This window comes from Bubalus bubalis, chromosome 2 (genome assembly GCF_019923935.1).
Source record: "Bubalus bubalis isolate 160015118507 breed Murrah chromosome 2, NDDB_SH_1, whole genome shotgun sequence".
In the NCBI taxonomy this organism is placed as follows: Eukaryota; Metazoa; Chordata; class Mammalia; order Artiodactyla; family Bovidae; genus Bubalus; species Bubalus bubalis.
In genome coordinates, this window is record NC_059158.1 from 140,144,171 (window position 1) to 140,162,619 (window position 18,449).

General features: G+C 38.2%; 1 protein-coding gene across 3 annotated transcripts in view; it reads right to left on the minus strand.

Annotated features, from left to right (window-relative positions):
* The window catches only part of SATB2 (SATB homeobox 2), a 204,349-nt gene that overhangs the window by 168,464 nt on the left and 17,436 nt on the right, over nt 1-18,449 (minus strand). For all 3 annotated transcript variants that reach the window (XM_006078174.4, XM_006078179.4, XM_044936957.2), the window contains exon 3: nt 9,001-9,177. In XM_006078174.4, the coding sequence (XP_006078236.3) occupies nt 9,001-9,177 (177 nt within the window). The remainder of the gene's footprint in view (nt 1-9,000; nt 9,178-18,449) is intronic.

An 18,449-nucleotide genomic window follows, 5' to 3' on the forward strand; every position in this document is an offset into this window, starting at 1 on the left:
AGGTAACAGCACTGTCTATTGTATCATTTATGAATGTGCTTTTTACCAAATGAGTTCCTTTCACAGAATTGCTACTGCATCTTCTTAAAGCACAAAAAGAGTGGGTCTTCAGCAAATGACTACCCTGTATTTTAAATCTATACGTTAGTAAATGACAGTTATACTTTTGAAGGGAATAGAATAAAAAATTAAACACAATATAAATTGTATCAGAGTATCACCAATTTTAGATGGTAGGTTTCCTACTCATAACTCCTCAAAAGCTATATATTTTTAATGGGACATACTTTAATTATTAAATAAAAGTTGTATATCACTGTGGGTCAATCTCTTTAACCTGGATCATTTTATATGAATGCCAAAACGCAGAACTAAGATGATCACTCCCTTCCAGGTCAAAGGCATTAATGCCCAAACTGCAAAAAGAAGGATTTTAAGCAGTTTAAAAAATACATCAAAGCTAATGGTCACCATGACCAACTGCCCCAAATAAAACATAACTGCAAACATTGCTAAACCTATCCCTCATAATAGAGAAAATAATGAGCTAGTTTTGTCTTTAATGAATTATTTCCACTAATAATGATTTTTTCCACTGGATATTCTGGCAAAAATTTCAAGGTCATGTGTCAAGTGAGATCAGATTTTTTTTTTTTTTTTTAATTCACTGCCCTTAACACTTTTTATCAAACACTTCCTACTTAACAGCTAGGCATTCTGCAAATCAAATTGGATAGGGTCTTCACTCTCTACAAATTTACATACACACAACAATTCCATCAGCTGACCTTTAAATGAGCCATAAATATATTTTTATATATTTTAAATAACACTTATGACAATATAAACAAAAATTAGAAATACAGAACTATAAACACATATTAGATATTCATTTTTAAGTATACAATAGACAAAGAAGTAAGATAAGCATTATTCTTCCCCTAGCATTTAGTGATAAAGTAGTGCTTCAGGTTTTGCTATGTGCCGGTGAATAAATGTATATGCACACACATATACATGAATTCTTAATTTTACATAGTAGAGGAGGGAAGAGCATGGGGGCTTGTTAGAGATTTGTGTCAGCCCAGCCAGTGTTTTACATTTTGGTCCATCCAGCTCTAATGAGGGTTGAAACATGGTTAACAGCAATTTTGGGTAGCTTTCTTAGCTCTTTTTTGAGAGCCACAGAATTTTGTAAAAAGCAGCTTGTTTGTTAAAAGTTTGCTCCAAGGCCTAAAATTTCTAAATATGCACCTTTTTTCCAACATTGCCCTTATAAAGAAAAAACTTCTGAGAGTCTCCCAAACATGAGTGTTTAATTAAAGAAGAAAAAGTGGGAAAAAAAGAGAGAGAGTGAACCAGAGAAAGAAACTAAGACAGACAAGGCAAGAGATCATTTAAAACATTTTCAGTAGGGAGAATGTCAAACTTTCAGAGCATGAAAAACCTTTCAGCTTTAGACAACATATGTCTTTTAATCATTCTTTCTCTGTGTCTCAAAAACGTGATTTTTCTGAATTCCTGTCCAAGGTCATGATTAAGCTTATTAATTTTTTATTTGAAATCATAATATTTACATTTATAGAATTGGGGTTTTCATTAAGTTTAGCAAAATAAAAATAATTCTGAATTAAAGCAGCAAATGTAAGTTTTAAATTTAAGAGAATGAGAAACCCATAGATTCAAAGACTTAAGATACACATCAACCAAATACAGTATGTAGATTTGTATGGCTCTAATTTGAATAAACAAACACTAAAAATATATACATATAGATATAAAAAATTAGAAAAATTTGAACCTTGACTGGATATTTTACATTAAGGAATTATTATCTTTTATTTTTAGGCATCACACTTGTAGTTATGTTTTTAAAATAGTCTTTAAAAGACAGTAAAATATTTATGGACAAAATATTACATCTAGGATTATTTCAAATAATCCAGTGGGAGAGAGGTAAGAATGGGTAGAAGCACAGATGAAACAAAATCGACTATAAATTGTTAATTGTTGATCCTAGATGATGAGCTCACGAGTATTTAATACACTCTCAACTCTGTATGCATTATATATGAAAGTGTATTGTATGTAAAGTTTTTCCAATATGTGGTATGTTATAGAACTAACCCACTAGTAAGTATATGATAATAAAGGAATAATATATATAAAATAACATTTATTTTATATAACATAAAATATAAAGTAATACCATTCCATTCCTGTTTATATAAATATTCTCACTGCTCTGGTTTTAAATCTTATTCTGTATATTCTTATCATTGTTTATCGTTCGTAAGCTGAAATTATTCTCCCTTCATACAATGCCTTCAAACAGATGAGGTCTACGTAAACACTGACACAATATCTCTAAGTTCTGATCAGAATAATTTAGATGCCAGCAGTCCCCTAGGTACCCTTTGAATAACTACCTCTTTGAGTCTAACAGTTATGATTGGAATGTTTGGCCACACCAAGCATAGCCAAAACATCACTATGGAATGATGACATGGGATAATCTACAAATGGTAATAGCTGAACAAGAAGTAGTCAAACTGGGGGCTTCCCAGGTGGCTCAGACAGTAAAAACTCTGCCTACAATGCACAAGACCCAGGTTCGATCAATGGGTTGGGAAGATCCCCTGGAGAAGGGAATGGCTACCCACTCCAGTATTCTTGCCTGGAAAATCCCATGGACTGAGGAGCCTGGTAGGCTACAGTCCCTGAATAGCAGAGTCCGGCAACTGAGCAACTAACCCTTTCACACTTTCACAAGGAGTCAAATTACACTTCACTTCTGATGAAAACAGCAAGTTAATGAATGGGAACCAACTTCACACACAACTTCATATACACATAAAAATTCCTTATGAAAACAGTTTAGCAAAAATGAACCTTAAAAATGTTCAAAAAATATTTATGGCATTCCTACCAACTTCCCATTGTGCTATGTATCACTCTAAGAAAACAAAATGACTTCCAGTTCATGAGTCCAAATCTAATAATTAAAGACAGTAAACTGATACTTTTTAAGAATGCATGTTTCTCCAGGGTAATAAATATCTTCATTTGTTCATTCTTCTAACATTAACTAAATGCCTACCACTAGTGCCACCCTTGTGTTTTGAAGAAATGGGCCTGTGAGAACAGAAGAGTTTCACCAATAAAAATCAAAGCCAAGGACTTCGCCGATGACCCAGTGGTTGAGATGCCGCACTTCCACTGCAAAGGGCATGGGTTCAATTCCTGGTAGGGGAACTAAGATCCCACATACCTAGCTGTACGGCTAAAAGAAAAGCAAAGCCAACATTAGGGCTGCTTTTTAAATGAAGACAACAATGGACAGAAGAGACAAATAAATAGCTTTCCTTAGTAAAACCAAGTAAGGATTTCCTAGAAATTGTAACCCATATTTACCACCTCAACATCTATTTCCAAAAGCTAACAAGAAGAAGAGATATTCTCAAGTGTTTTTCAGGAAGAAAATAAACATTTAGTTAAAAATTAGCACCAACCAGTAAACAAATTTTATATGCATCTCTATTCTCTGAGCCTCAATATCCAATGTTTCTGAGCTCAGAAGGCAAAAATCAACTAGAAATCCATATACTGAACTTTTCTTGTATAAGCTCCATGAAAGCAAGATGTTTTTTCCAGTTCTTTTTCCCCAGAACCTAGAACGACTGATACACAGTAGGTGTTTCATGCTCATTGAGAATTGCTGAGAAATATGCTTTACTTGCATATCAGGAATCATTTTAGCTTCATAAGAAAGAAATGTATATTTGAATTATGTAACTTACCATGTACATGTGTGCTTAGTCGCTCAGGCGTGTCCAACTCTTTGTGACCCTGTGGACTGCAGCCCGCCAGGCTCCTCTGTCCATGGGATTCTCCAGGCAAGAATACTGGAGTGGATTGCCATGCCCTCCACCAGGGAACCCTCGCGACCCCAGGGCTCAAACCCACATCTCCTGTGTCTCTTGCATTGCAGGTGGATTCTTTACTCAGCCACCTGGGAAGTCCACATACCTACTACAGGCCCTCTTTATAGTTTTAGGAGTTGGCGTCAATAAACAATTTTGTGAGGCTCTTGTTTTTAATGAAATCTGTCTCAGTTATCTTGAAGAAATATTTCTGTACATTTCATTATGGAAGTAAATTATATATAATTTATCATTATTGAATATATGTAATCATCACAAAATAAATAAAATCATTATGTAAGAGTAATCCAAATCTAAAAGTCTTGCCTTTTAGGCCTTATGTCCAAAAAGTAAAAGAACAAGAATTAAATAAGAATGGACTCCTACCCTGACTCTACATTTCCAGTGATCAGGGCTGTCACTGGACAAACCTATGGTTGAGGCATCTGACTCAGGAGGTATTTAACTAGGCTTCAGATTTCGGCTCTTCCACCCACTAGTCCTGTGCCCCAAGGAAAGTTATTTCCCTCTCTTTACCTGCCTCAGTTCCTCATCTATGAAATGGGAAACATTTAAGTTACTTCAAGAGCTGTTGCGAGAATTAAATAAGTGAGTACATGTAAATCTCTTAGAATAGTGTCTGGCAAACAGTAATTGCCCAATTTATGTTACCTTGTACTATTAAAACTCCAAGAAACCTTTGTACATCAACTATACTTTAATAAATTTAAAAAAACCCTTATTTTATACATCACAGGGGCCCATTAATGACATTGCTTTTTGCTTTTTTAATCTGAAACTGAAAAAGACAATGGAAATAATGTATCTATATCATATACAAGTTTTCACACCTATGGATAAATTAACAACTTCCCCCTTATTCAGAGAAGAATTCATAGAGGAAGTAGAATTTCATACTGAGACATTTTTTTCTGATTGGAAAAAGAAGAAAATCCCATGTAATCACACAACCCACCCAATTGATATTTTCATATATTTTCTTTGTCTTTTCCTATACATATAAGTAGAATTTTATATCATTGATACTATATTTGGCACTCTGCTTGATTCAAATTACATTAAATGCATTTTTTGTGTCACCTTTTAAAAATGTCATTTTAAACAGCCATACACATTTAATTTCCCTGTAGTAGGAAATGGCAACCCACTCTTCTTGCCTGGAAGATTCCATGGACAGAGCCGCCTGACAGGCTACAGTATATGGAGTCACAAAGAGTTGGACACAACTGAGCAACTAAGCACACACTGCACATGCATTTAACCATTCCAATACACATAAGAAAACATGGTGACTGATACGCTTCCTCTGAACTCGTAACTTTTACATACTCATGACCCACCCCCAAAAAAAACCAGCCAGAAAGGATTTTTGCTTATTTATTTTTCTGCATGTTTGTTCTTAAATAAAATTTTCTAGTCAAAAATAAATTTTATTATAAAGTTCAAAAATAAATTTTAAATAGGAAGCAGGAGAGAGAAAAGATATCCATTTACAAGTTAATCAAATGTACACAGGAAGGAACCGTGTTGCCATCACTGCCACCTCCCAGAGTCCACCATCTACCTTGCAAGTGTGAATAGCTACATAATCAGTAGGATAAAGAACTCTCTTGACCATGTGGAGAGGTCCACGGCTATTACCAAAAGCCTTGTGGAGCAAAACTGAAAGGATGAAAAGGAACAAGAAAGACCAATGAAAGGAGTGATGCTTTAGAGGGGGAGGGTTACTGCATAGCGTTCCCTAGGTTAACACTCCTCTTCCAAAAGACTGGAAGCTACTTTTGATCCACATACATTGACTCATAGTTCAGCATATAACATAAAACGTGCCGGTTGTTCTTAAGGCTACCTATTCTGGGAAAAGCAAAGAGCTTGCCATCTTTAGGCTTTTTGCATATGCAAAACAGCTGGTCAGATGAATCCTGCATCTCATATCCTTGAGAATCACAGAAAGTTAATGGCATATGTTCTGGAAACTGGAGGGTTTGGGTCAATAAAAAGCCTAATGCCCATGGTTTATGATATCTTGTGCTCTTATCCTCTCTTGGGTCTAAATACCTGGCTTCAAATAAAAACGGTTACCATAAAATGGGGAGGGGAAGGGTTGGATTAGAAACTCTTGAATTACATTTTAGTAGATTTTCTATCATCCTTTATAAGAAAATATTCTTTATTAAAAAAACTTCAGCTCACCTGGAGGGAATGACCTCTCAGAAAAAGAAACTGACTATGCTATGCTCACTAGAATGCTTCCCAGATGACTCAGTGGTAAAGAATCCACATGCAATGCAGGAGACACAGATTCCATCCCTGGGCCTGGAAGATCCCCTGGAGAAGGAAAGAGCAACCCACTCTAGTATTCCTGCCTGGGAAATCCCATGGACAAGGAGCCTGGTGGTCTACAGTGCATGGGGTGTCCAAGAGCTGGACACAACTGAGTGACTAAACAACAACAACACGCTTACAAGAGCATGGGTGTGAGGCCTTGACATTGGAACATGAGTGTCACTTGAAAATAACAACATTGCTGATGTATTTTCTCTTTTAAAGACAATCTGAATACTATTCTAATTCAATTACTGAAGCTCTTTTCTGGCCATGTCAAAATGAAAAATCATGTTTCAAGAGTCTAACTTTGTAAAAATAGGCTCAAGAAACCAGCTCTCCCTGCAGTTTAGTTTGGCCCAACTTCTCCAACACAGGAAGAAGAGGTTCAGAAACACTGTTTCTCTGCCACAAACGCACTTGCTAGGAGGTCACCCAATGACTTCTCCATCTTGAGAGAATTACCTAAACTAACAAACAAATAAAACCAGAACAAAACAGAAAACTAGACATATAAAACCTCAGGCCTTGAATAGCCAATCACATTTTGTTCTGCGTCCTTTTCTAGCTTCCTCCTGCTCTGCTGTTTCTCCAGCATGTGAATGATCTGTCTTATCATGCACTGTTTGGTCTATAATATTAATAAATGTGCCACAAACTGCATACATGTGATGATCTGAATGACAACAAGGATCTAATACATTTATTTCAAAATAAACAATTCTAAGTTTTTCCATTTGCCCAAAACAGAGATCAGCAATCTAAAATAAAATAAATGAACTGTGATTTCTTTTCTCCTCTGTGAAATTATAGTACAGGACCTAGAGATAATACCTTCATTACCTACAAAATAAATTATATCTGCAATCTAGAGCACCTTCAGGATGTTGATTCAACTTTTACAAAGTGTAATATTTGGTCATTTTTAACCACCATTTTCAAAAACTTAGGGGAAACCAATATTCGCTTTTGGCTTTTTTCCTCTTTAACCCTCCACTATGGACCATATTTCTTGCTAGTGGATCTCATCTTGGTGAGTAGAACTCTCAGTACACATCACTGAATGGAACCGTGTGGCTCCCTCGTGCAAATTTCCTGAGAGCCCCTGCCCTGAGCATGTGCCAAAAATCAAATCTTGGCCACTTAGTGCTCTGTGCTCCACATGTGAGCTCACGGCGCGTTGAGCAGCCGTGCTAACTGAGATGGATGGCCCTGTCAAACAGGAAGCTGGCACACCAGGATGCAAGCAGTGGGATACAATGACCTTTACTTTCAGAGAAAATATCCCTAAAATGGCATGAAAAGTTTATGGGGGGGGAAGAAGGGGGGATTCTTTTCTTTCATTTGGGCACATAGCACGCAATAAAAGCAATGGTGCCCAGTGTGCAATTTGCTCGGGATCAAATCTTGAATCCCTCACACAAGAAGGAAATGAATCATCCTTTATCATGCTGCTTTGAAAGCAGTGGACTCTACGATTCAGCAGTATGTATCGCTGCACCCGGACAGGCCAAGTGGAGGGATTCAGCATGCACTTCAACTCACAGTAACCCAGAGTCTTGGGAAAACATTCCTAATCTCCTGTAGATGGGTTGGTTTCAGATGGTAGAATCAAGATATAATTTGAATATTTAATTTTAAAAAAATTTTTAAAGTAATAATCTGCTTACAAATTCAGAGTCAAGAGCTTGGGAGTTTAAATCCCATGTCCTTGGTCACCGTATTTTGTAACTTTTTATAAACTGCTTAATCTCTCGTTTCCTTCTCTAAATAAATAGAGGATTGTACCAACAGTTCTTAGGAAGTATATGAGGAGGAATTCATCGGAAAAAGTAGCAAAAATCGATAGCACATACACAAATGTTAAGTAAGGATAGAAATTACTATATGGAATAAAACCAGAAAGTCATATGCTTCTGTCCTTTAGTTATAGCCTTTATCATAATCTATACAATTCACTCATTCTGGCACAAATATCATTCTATTGGGTCAAAAATTTGTTTTTCTATTCTTCAGGTTTGGGGATATTTTTGTTATATGTTTTGTCAATTATTTGGCATAAAAGAACAATGGGCAACACCAGTTCACAATGAGGTCCCTAGTGCTGTACAATTCACAGTGAAATAATGAAGCAAATTTAATATTTATTAAATCAGTAAAATGAATTGATCACTGAGACACTGAGCATTTTTTAAATGACTGGACCAGAGAACTACAGACAGGCTTTCAAAGATACAAAAGTACAATATACGAGAGGCATACATTTATTTTTTTTTCTATTTAAAAACTGATCATAAAGTACAAAAGCTGCAGGCCCAAAGCAGTGAATAAACTTAGAAAACTGAAACCTTATAAATCACATATTAAAGTTTGGATAAGTTAGGAGTCAAATGTCTGAGTACTCTGAGAATACTGATTTGGGGACTTAGAGAAAATAAGAGAGCTATCAACGCAAAAAAAAAAAAAAAAAAAAACTCTCTATGATGACCACTTTGAAATGCAAACGGCAAAATGAAATGATTTTGGTGGCTCTAGAGGTGCTGGTCAAATGCTTCCCAAAGCAACCAGAGAACAAGATTCTCCATGAAATATTCTGCTGTCTACTGTTTGGGAAAGACGCTAAATGTGACCATTCTCCTCCAATCCCTGTTTGGAGAATTATTTCGGGGCACATACTCTTCCTCAAATCACGACATGCCTGAGGCACGGGGAGAAGGAGATGGGAGAATACCTTGTGCTTGCGCCGCTGAGCTGTGGGAGTAGCCCAGGGCCAGGAGCGCAGTCTCCACCAGCTGGCTGAAAAGCACGTCTTTGCGAACCAGGACGAACTCAGCATGCTCTTCCCTGTTGTCATATTCAAGAGAGCCGTCCAACTGCTCCACCACACAAAAGACAGGAATCATCAAACCTGCGGGGACAAAATTCAAGAGCAAAACACAAACATTACAAAGCAAATCCCAGTCACCATCATAAGAAGGGAAGAGACAGTTATAAAAGTCACTCATCTGTGATTGACAGTGGCTTGGATTAAACAAGCCTCTTAGTCAGATAGGCCTAATGGGAAAGCTGTGGATTTTTTTCCCCTTCATTATTACCATCAGACTGCAGCAGAACTGCCCCAAGCAGTGACAGAAGCCCTCAGATTCTAGTCACTAAAAAGTGGAGTGCCCCAATCAAGGTCTCCTGACTGAGAAACCTCAAGTTTATAGCCAGCACGTAAGTGAGATCAAGGAAACCTTCTGTCTCTAGCATCCTCATGTCTACGGTCTTATCATCAGCTATTAATGGGACTAGTATTTTCAGATCAGATGTGCTTTTGTCTAGAAATATTGTAAGACACCTAGGAGGGAAGCATATTTGATTTGAGGCCCTAAGCTATTATGAGAATATGTACAAGAAAATGGATAGGAATTTAAAAGAAACCCCTCTTGTATCTTTTATGTTTCTAAATCTTATTAAATAGGCCATCAACTAACCTGAAAATATTCTGCTCACATAAGTCTTAACTGATATTTAATTTACGTCAAAGTCTGCATACAAATATGAAACTTTGTCTTTTAAAAAAAATTACTATGTTATATGTTAACACCAGTTACCACTGGAAAGGAATACCTCTGCTTATGTTTTCAAAGAAGTAAACCACCCTAAAGAGTAAAGCAAATTAGTGTAGTTGAAAATCTGTTGAAATCTGTTGTCACTGAAACATTTCTCTGCTTTGTATCAATGTGTGAAAAGCTAAAAAATGTTTAATTCACTAAAGATTTTTTTATAAACTGTTTTTTATTTAAAAAAAAAAAGTCATACAGGCATTTAAATCTAAACACAGCCATGACAAAAGATCAAAGTTTTACCAACATACAAGTAATAAACATGGACTCTGCCCCACGTAATTCACATAAATTAGTACGTTATGGAGTAAGGATCTGCAAGAAAAATTAAAAATTATGAAGGGAGAGGTAGAAGATCAGCTGGTCATGGTGACAGCATTTCACAATAAAAATAAGATCTCTGTGTAAAATGACATGTGAGTATGACCTCTGACACACAGAATGCATAGGAGTTTCTCTAGAAACCCCTCCCTGTTGCCTGGACCCTGGAAGCTTCCTGACTCACTCTGATCTGGAAAGCAGAGGGTGGGAGCAGACATTCTGCAAACTACCAGGTCACAGATTTAGATTTTTCTTCTAAAGATAATACAATGGTGACACTGGTTCCCATGTGCTAATTATTATTATTAAAGATAATAAGTATTGGATGTAATTATTAAATGTAACCATTATTAACAATAATAATACTCATTAAGAATTGTTATCATTAAAGATCATGGTAATTATTATTAAGCCTGCACAACAGACTAACAAGTCACACCACACCATACCTGACACAACTATTAACTTAGTATTCACTCCTAAGAACAACAAAGCAGCATTATTGTCCATTGCCCATATACCATCCATGGTATCAATTTATGGAACATAGGAAATAAGGGTGGGGCAGACATTATTTTAGACAAAGAAGAGAATTTAGCCTAGCCACATGGTGCCTTACAAAATATTTTTTTAAATTATGATCAGCACTGTCATATCAAGTGCTTATTTACTTATGCCCAGTTTATTCCCAACTGCTTGTAAGACATGTAGTGAATAATATAAATTAGATTTCTTCCAAATTATCTCAGTGGTCATTCATTTATCCAACTTTTGTTCCCTGAATACCTGCTGTGTGCCAGGTATACCCCATGGCTCTAGTGATACAAATGAAAACAAGCTTGCCCCTGCTCGTACCCTCAGTGCAGTTGAAGAGTGTTGTACAGTCTTCCTAAGCAAGCATAATGGCATGTTATAGGATCGATTCATGAGAGCCCTTACCAGCACCGAGTAGCCTCCATTTAGACCTTTTAACTCTTACATACTGGTAAATGATCTTTGTCCAAGGAAGCAGGTTGATTTCTATTTTTAATGATTTAAGTATATGCACACATAGAGCCATGTAGTCAGTGGTGCCATAAGCTACTTCATCACTAATACCTGTGTGTACATAAGTTTCAATGCTGAAAATCCATGGGCAGTTCCTAATGTCAATATCTAAGTGTCACACATCTGGAAATCACAGATAAGACCTTTAAATGAATCCAGTTGCTCCATAACCTATCATGCAGCCATTGCTTTAGCAACCATAAATCTTCCTCAAGTAGATGGTCACCTGAAAAAACTTAAGACCCCAGCAATTTTTTAATAATATTAAGAGTTCATGAGTTAGAGATGAACTACAATACTAAAGCACAAAGATTTATACCACGTAGAGATTTATTTTTTGAAAATGTCAATGATCAAAATATTTCCTAAATATTTTATTTCAGTGACTAAAGGAAGCAAATTGTTATCTGACATGACAGCAATAACTGCTAACAACCAAAAAGCAAGTACTTGTTCCTCACAGGCATCGCCTACTGTCAAAAAAAGAAGAAAAAAAAAAAAAAAAGGACATTTATAAAACAAAACAGTATTAATCAGAAGTATATGATAACAGAATCTGTTCTAAAAGCACATATACATGTAATACTAAAAGCTATCATAAACAGGTTATATTTAACCACTAGAAAAAAATGTACCCTTTTAGTAGAATTGATCAATCAAAATAATGATAAAATCTTTACACTGAAATGCAATTTTTACAAAAGAAGAGGAAGGCTGAAAAATAGATGCAGTTACTAGTGACAATGACAAGAGAAACGAAAACCAGTAAAACAGTACAACTGCAGTCAAATGCAGGGAAGAAAATTAAGGTATACATTTAAAACACAGCAAATTCCTAGGAAAGAAAACTATGAAAGGATGAGTAGATATATATATATCAAAAATATATATATTTATTCATTTGATCACCCCATTTGCTCCAAGCAAAAGAGAAAAAAAAAAAAAAAGAAAAAAAAGTGACAACAGATGAAAGGATAGTGAGAGCATGTGGCAAGCACTTCAAAAAATTAAAATGGGAAGAATTAAAAGTCCCAATAAAATAAAAATAGCAATGTAAAACTAAGATGCATTCATAACAAAATTTAGAAATGATCAAGAAGAAAAATAAAGACACTGTTGTCCTCACCCTATACCTAGAGCTTATGGCATTATTTTTCTTTTATTATAGCACAGACCATCTCCAGATGATCAAGTAGAGAACTTTGAACCTTTTGATTATAAGCCTCACTAACCCTTTTATAATTGCAGGAGGTAAGCAGTGGTTTAATCTAGAGGACAGGCACACAGCCCTAGCCATTTGCTAAAAATTAAGAGCTCTTCTGACAAATTGGGATAAATGGCTAATTCTGTTGTCAGAGAGGTAAAATAAGCAATGAGACTCTCTCTACTAGAAAAATGCATTTTCCCAATTGTTATTAGTTACGATGCTCAAATTGCCATTTTCATCATGACATGATTTCCGAGGAAGTGTGCATCATTATAAAGAGTTAACCTGATCTTCAGCACCACAGCCCTGCAAACACAGACATGTGGGGAGATGGCTGCTGAGAGCCAGGATGGAGTGAAGTCCTGCCACTGTCATTACTAACCTGTTGGAGTTATTTGTTTGACCTCTCAGCTAAATTCCTCCTAGCTAAAATGTAAATAATAATATCTACATCCAAGAATGGTGTGAGAATTAAACAATGTAACATAGTTAAATGGTCTGACAAATAGCCCTCCAATAATGAAATCCATTTGGTTTTCTTTTTTCAAAATCAGTATTAATACCACTTCACAGAGGAAAAAAAGAGACCAATAATTTTTTTCAGGGTCCACCATCAAGGCTCAAGATACTTTCTGAAAAGCATTTCTTCAGAATGAAAATCATACCAGTAATTACTGAATGGCCTAATTAAGATGCTTAAAGGCTTAACATGTTCACCATGCCCCACAGCAAAAGGGTGAAAGTGTTAAAAGCACCGTACTTAATATGCGAAGGACTTCCCTGGTGGCTCAGCCTACAATGAGGGATACTCGGGTTCAATCCCTGGGTCGGGAAGATCTCCTGGAGAAGGAAATGGTGATCCACTCCAGTATTCTAGCCTGGAAAATCCCATGGACCGAGAAGCCTGGTAGGCTACAGGCCATAGGGTTGCAAAGAGTCGGACACGACTGAGTGACTTCACTTTCACTTTCACTTTAATATGCTAAAACTGCCTGTCCAATACAGGAGCCACTAGCTACATGTGGTGACGGAGCAATTGAAATCTGGCTAGTCCTGAGCTGAGATGTGCCGTGTGACATACACACTCAGTGTCAACAATTTAATATCAAAAAATAAAAAATAATTATATTTAACTCAAAAAATTATTCTTATTAATTGAATATAGAAATAATATTTTGGATACACTGAGTTAAACAAAATGTATTATTAAAATTAATTTCATCTGTTTCTTTAACCATTTTTTTTTTAAAGAAACTACAAGAAATTTATAATTATACATGCGGCTTTTATTACATTTCGATCAGACAAAGCTGCTCTAAGCAATCTGCCAAATACCAACATATACAATGGTTTTTCTGACCCAGGATAAATACACCACAACCTGATTAGCAGGACAATTGTGTCATTGTCACTTATCTCTCCTCTGTGTTCCAGATCTTAAGAGACTTGAGGACAGATGTACTCTTGGTTAAACTCTAATATCTAACGTGATATCTTCCCTGTTTCATTGAACAAATTGTAGGTTATTGTTTCACTTCTAACTATATTAGTCCAACTTGGTCAATAAAAGAAAGACTTTTTTTTGTCTTCGCTTCATTTCAGAGAACAAAATCTAAAGTGCTCAGGAAATGACAAGATACAGAGATAAATGTGAGGAATAAGTACTGTTTAATGTGCTGGACCTAACAGTGAAAGATGAAAGAAGGTCCAGAGGCAGAGGTCTAGAGCAGGATTCTAGTGTCTTCTGGGAGAGCTGGGACACAAAATGATACTCTCATCTGCAGGGCAACTCCTAACTCATCGTGTACTCTGACTTACATTCTTACCTTTGTTTCTTCCCTGTTTACCCTGTGAAAGGGTTATTATTACTCTCATCTGATAAACGAGGAAGCTGAAACTATAGGAAAATTAAGAACGATGTCCAAAGAAACCAAGAGAAGCAAGAATAGAGCAGTTCCAGTTAGCCAACTTTAAATCTCAGGCACACAGCATTCTTGGGCAGGCGGGGGGGTGTCAAAAAACAACACTCCAAAACCCACACCCACAGAAATATAAATGTGTGACCTTTCAGTAAAGGACCCTTCACCACTTGTGGTGTCCAAGTGGGTAACCCATGTCATTTGTAAGTGAACAGTAAAGCGTCTGCCTGCAGTGCGGGAGACCCGGGTTCGATCCCTGGGTTGGGAAGATCCCCTGGAGAAGGAAATGGCAACCCCCTCTAGTATTCTTGCCTGGAAAACCCCATGGACGGAGGAATTTGGCAGGCTACAGTCCATGGTGTCGCAAAGAGTCGGACACGACTGAGCGACTTCACTTCAACTTTCAATAGCCAACTGCGTGTCAGGGTATTGACATGGGTGCGGAGGAGAAACCGAACACAGTCACTCACAAAGAAAGGCTCACAAAATGTGTCCTTCTCCAGTGTGGGTGAGCAGAGGCTCCAGGCTCCTCCTCAGCCCCTTCACCTGCTAGATCCACCCTCATTCCTGAACCTGCCCCCTGAATGACAGGAGCCAGTCTGAGATGATAGGAGGCCAGCCTTTTTCCTCCCCTCTTTCAAAGGGCTCCTGAAACCATCCTTTTCCAGAAGAAAGGCAGCCACAGGGCCTTCTCCCTTCCCTGGGGGCAGCAGTAGATCAGGTTCTATTACCTGAGAAGGCCCCTGGGCTAATTGAAGATCACAAAGGCTTTAGGGCAGAGCCTTGCATCTATATCTGTTCTTTGTATAAAACTGAGCCAGGAGTAAAGCATCACCCTCAGCAGCTACCACAATCAATAAATCACAGATCTGCAGAAACACTGCAACAAATTCTACCAGGGAAACCGACTGAACAACACAGAGGCTTCCAGAGGACTGGGAAGGCGGGTGGGAGTGGGGGCAACTATCTTTTCTTACTGCAAATTTACCAGAAACACAAAACTACTGTTTACTTGCTCTAAAACCTCATATCCTCCCCCTCTCTGTCTCTGTTTCTCACATAGGCACAAGCACACACAGTCTCGCCAATTTTAACCTCTAGATTCTTCCTTCCACCCTGAAACAATAAAGGCAAGTTTGAGTGCCAAGAACCGCAACCAGAAACAGAAAGGATGAGGGTGTCCTGCACCACCTTCTTGGGATCCCAGGAAAAATTTCAAAATGGATCAAGGGTGTCTTCCCTACTCCCCTCTTTTCTGCTCCTACTCTCAACTCCCAGGGACCAACCTCCTGAGCTCTGATGGCCCCAGGCTCCACATTCCACTCCAGCTGCCCACTCCCCCAGAAGCTGAAATTCCAAAGAGATTAATAGATAAAAAGATGCAACACTTTACAGTTTGAATGGTTTGGTAGTCTCTTAATCTCCTCAGATACATTTTCATTGTTAAAGAAGTACACTATAGCCCATATTAACTTCCAGTGGAAAGATCTTCAGGTAAGGTACTAAAGAAAAACATGTTTTCACCAGTATTAGTGTGCATGCTACGAACATGTGTGCGTGCTAAATTGCTTCAGTCGTGTCTGACTCTTTGCATCGCTATGGACTGTAGCCCTCCAGGCTTCTCTGTCCATGGGATTCTTGAGGCAAGAATACTGGAGTGGGTTACCATGCCCTCCTCCAGGGGATCTTCCAGACCCAGAGATTGAACCCACTTCTCTTGCATCTCCTGCATTAGCAGGTGGATTCTTTATGACTAGTGTCACCTTGGAAACCAGTATTAGGAGGGCAAGTAAAATCATCTGGGGGCAAATGAGCCACCTATAGGTGGCACAGAGGTCCTCTAGGCTCCCCTAAACTGCTCCACTTTCCAAAGTTCCTCTCTGTCTTTTGCTTGTCAACTAGATTCTTAGAAGGATCAATTCATTTGTTTTTGCTGTTGGTGTTGTTTTTAACACTTCCCAAAAAGGACACAGGAGGCAAGATAGAGATGGGACAGCTGAAAGTCCTGGTCGTTCACAGGTAGAAGACCAGTCATTCCTACAATTATGGGGAAGGCAAAATAATTACTCTAAGGGCATGACCTGTTCATCCATGACCCAGTTGCTTAGAATTCAGAATTAGACCTCCAAGTAAAGTTTCACCTATAAAGCTCATTGGTGCCACTTCCTCTGTGTGGAGGTGAGGAGAAGGTAAGACTATCAAGAAGTATTTTATTTTCAGAATTCTCTCTAGTAAAACCAGACACTACTTTATAGCCCCTGGGGCAGATCTTAACTTTGGAAGATAAGAACAAAAAATAGGCCAGGGGTAGGGCTGGCCAAGTAAGCTCTGGTCCTCTCACTTATCACCTCAAAGGCTCATATTGGGTTTAAAGTGGTAGGGAAAGGAGATGAGTTTTCTGGTCTTCCAGATCTCTGATTCCAGGCCTGTCCCCAAACTGAGAGGCCACAATTCAACCTGAAATCAGATCTGAAGGCTAAAGGAAAACTCCAGGTCTCTCGATACACTTCAGTTCCAGAAATGCGGTGGCAGGATCAACTTGGCCTGGCTGTCTGCAAAACAGGACTTCATAGGCACGCAGGAGGCACAGTGTAGCTACTTATCTAAACCAAAACTTCTGAGCTCCACCTGGGAACACAGCCACAGCAAACCTGAACCAAGGAACTAAATTCCCAGACGTCAGGAATGTCCAGTTACAGTAAACGAGAGGCTGGCCATTTCCTTCTCCAACATGGACCCGTCTTAGATAAGTCCTCACCTTCCCACTCCCTCTTCCACCCCCAGACTGACCTGCAGCAGACCCAAGAGAAATGTTTGTTCATTTTAGCAAAATGCTAACTGCACCCAAACATTAATAACCACCATTAATAGGCAGTGTCGGTTCTGGAAACCCCATGACTCCTCAGCCATCTAACTGGTCCACATCACTTTGGCCCTACTGCATGGCATTCAGCATCAGCAGACAAGAAACATTTTCTAGGAAAGGATCGCACACATGGATCCAGGAGTTAACTTACTCCATGTTTTCCAGATCACGGGGGTCTGCACGACCACTGCCGACAGAAATTGTTTTTATCACCACAAAGGCATCCCAGTCGACTGGCACAGGACTCTGCTGGCTCACAGCACCTTGCCCTGTGACTGTACACACCCTAGAGCCCGGAGGGCATCTTATCTGCAGTCCTGCACTAAAGGACAGCAGCATCTTTTCTAAGTGTAGTAACTACAGAGAGATAAAATGTTTACCGATCCCAGAATCAAAACAAAATTTAAGAAAAGAAAAAAAGTCGAATATGCAAGTTTGGGTATCACAGAAGAGTTCAAACATATGGCACACTGTGTGAGGACCCCCCAGCTCAAAACTAAATTCTTCAGGTTCTTTTCATACTGGGTTAGAAATGCATATACTAGTAAGTCTTGAGACTCAATGGCATGTTAAAATGACTGTGAAAGTGAAAGTGAAGTTGCTCAGTCGCGTCCGACTCTTTGCAACCCCATGGACTGTAGCCCATCAGGCTCCTCCGTTCATGGGATTTTCTAGGCAAGACTGCTGGAGTGGATTGCCATTTCCTTCTCCAGGGGATCTTCCTGACCCAGGAATCGAACCCAGGTCTCCCGAATTACAGGCAGACGCTTTACCGTCTGAGCCACAACTCATTAACATCAGGATCTCCGTACTCCATTTAGTAAAATCTTATTCTGGAGGTTTCTGGGAAGGTAATTTTCTTAAATAGTATTGAACTAGAGACGTATTTGTCACTCCCTTCATTCTTATTATCCTCTCTGGAAAAGCTATTTGCAACTCAGAGCCCCAGGAATGAAAAAAGGAGTCAGTAAAATTTATCTTTGTTAGCAAACTAACATTTGCTTCGTCATCACAGGTTTTGAGCTCTGCCTAAATGTCATTTTATCTAATTTAACAGTTAAAAAACCCTTGATTAATTTCTCCAGTGTAGTGTTAAGGAAAGCTAACTATACTGAGGTTCTCTAGCAAGGAATTAATAAAGGAATCAAGCACTTGGCTCTCAATAAGACAAGACTACCCAGATTTCTAGTGGGAATATTCCAAGGCACAAGC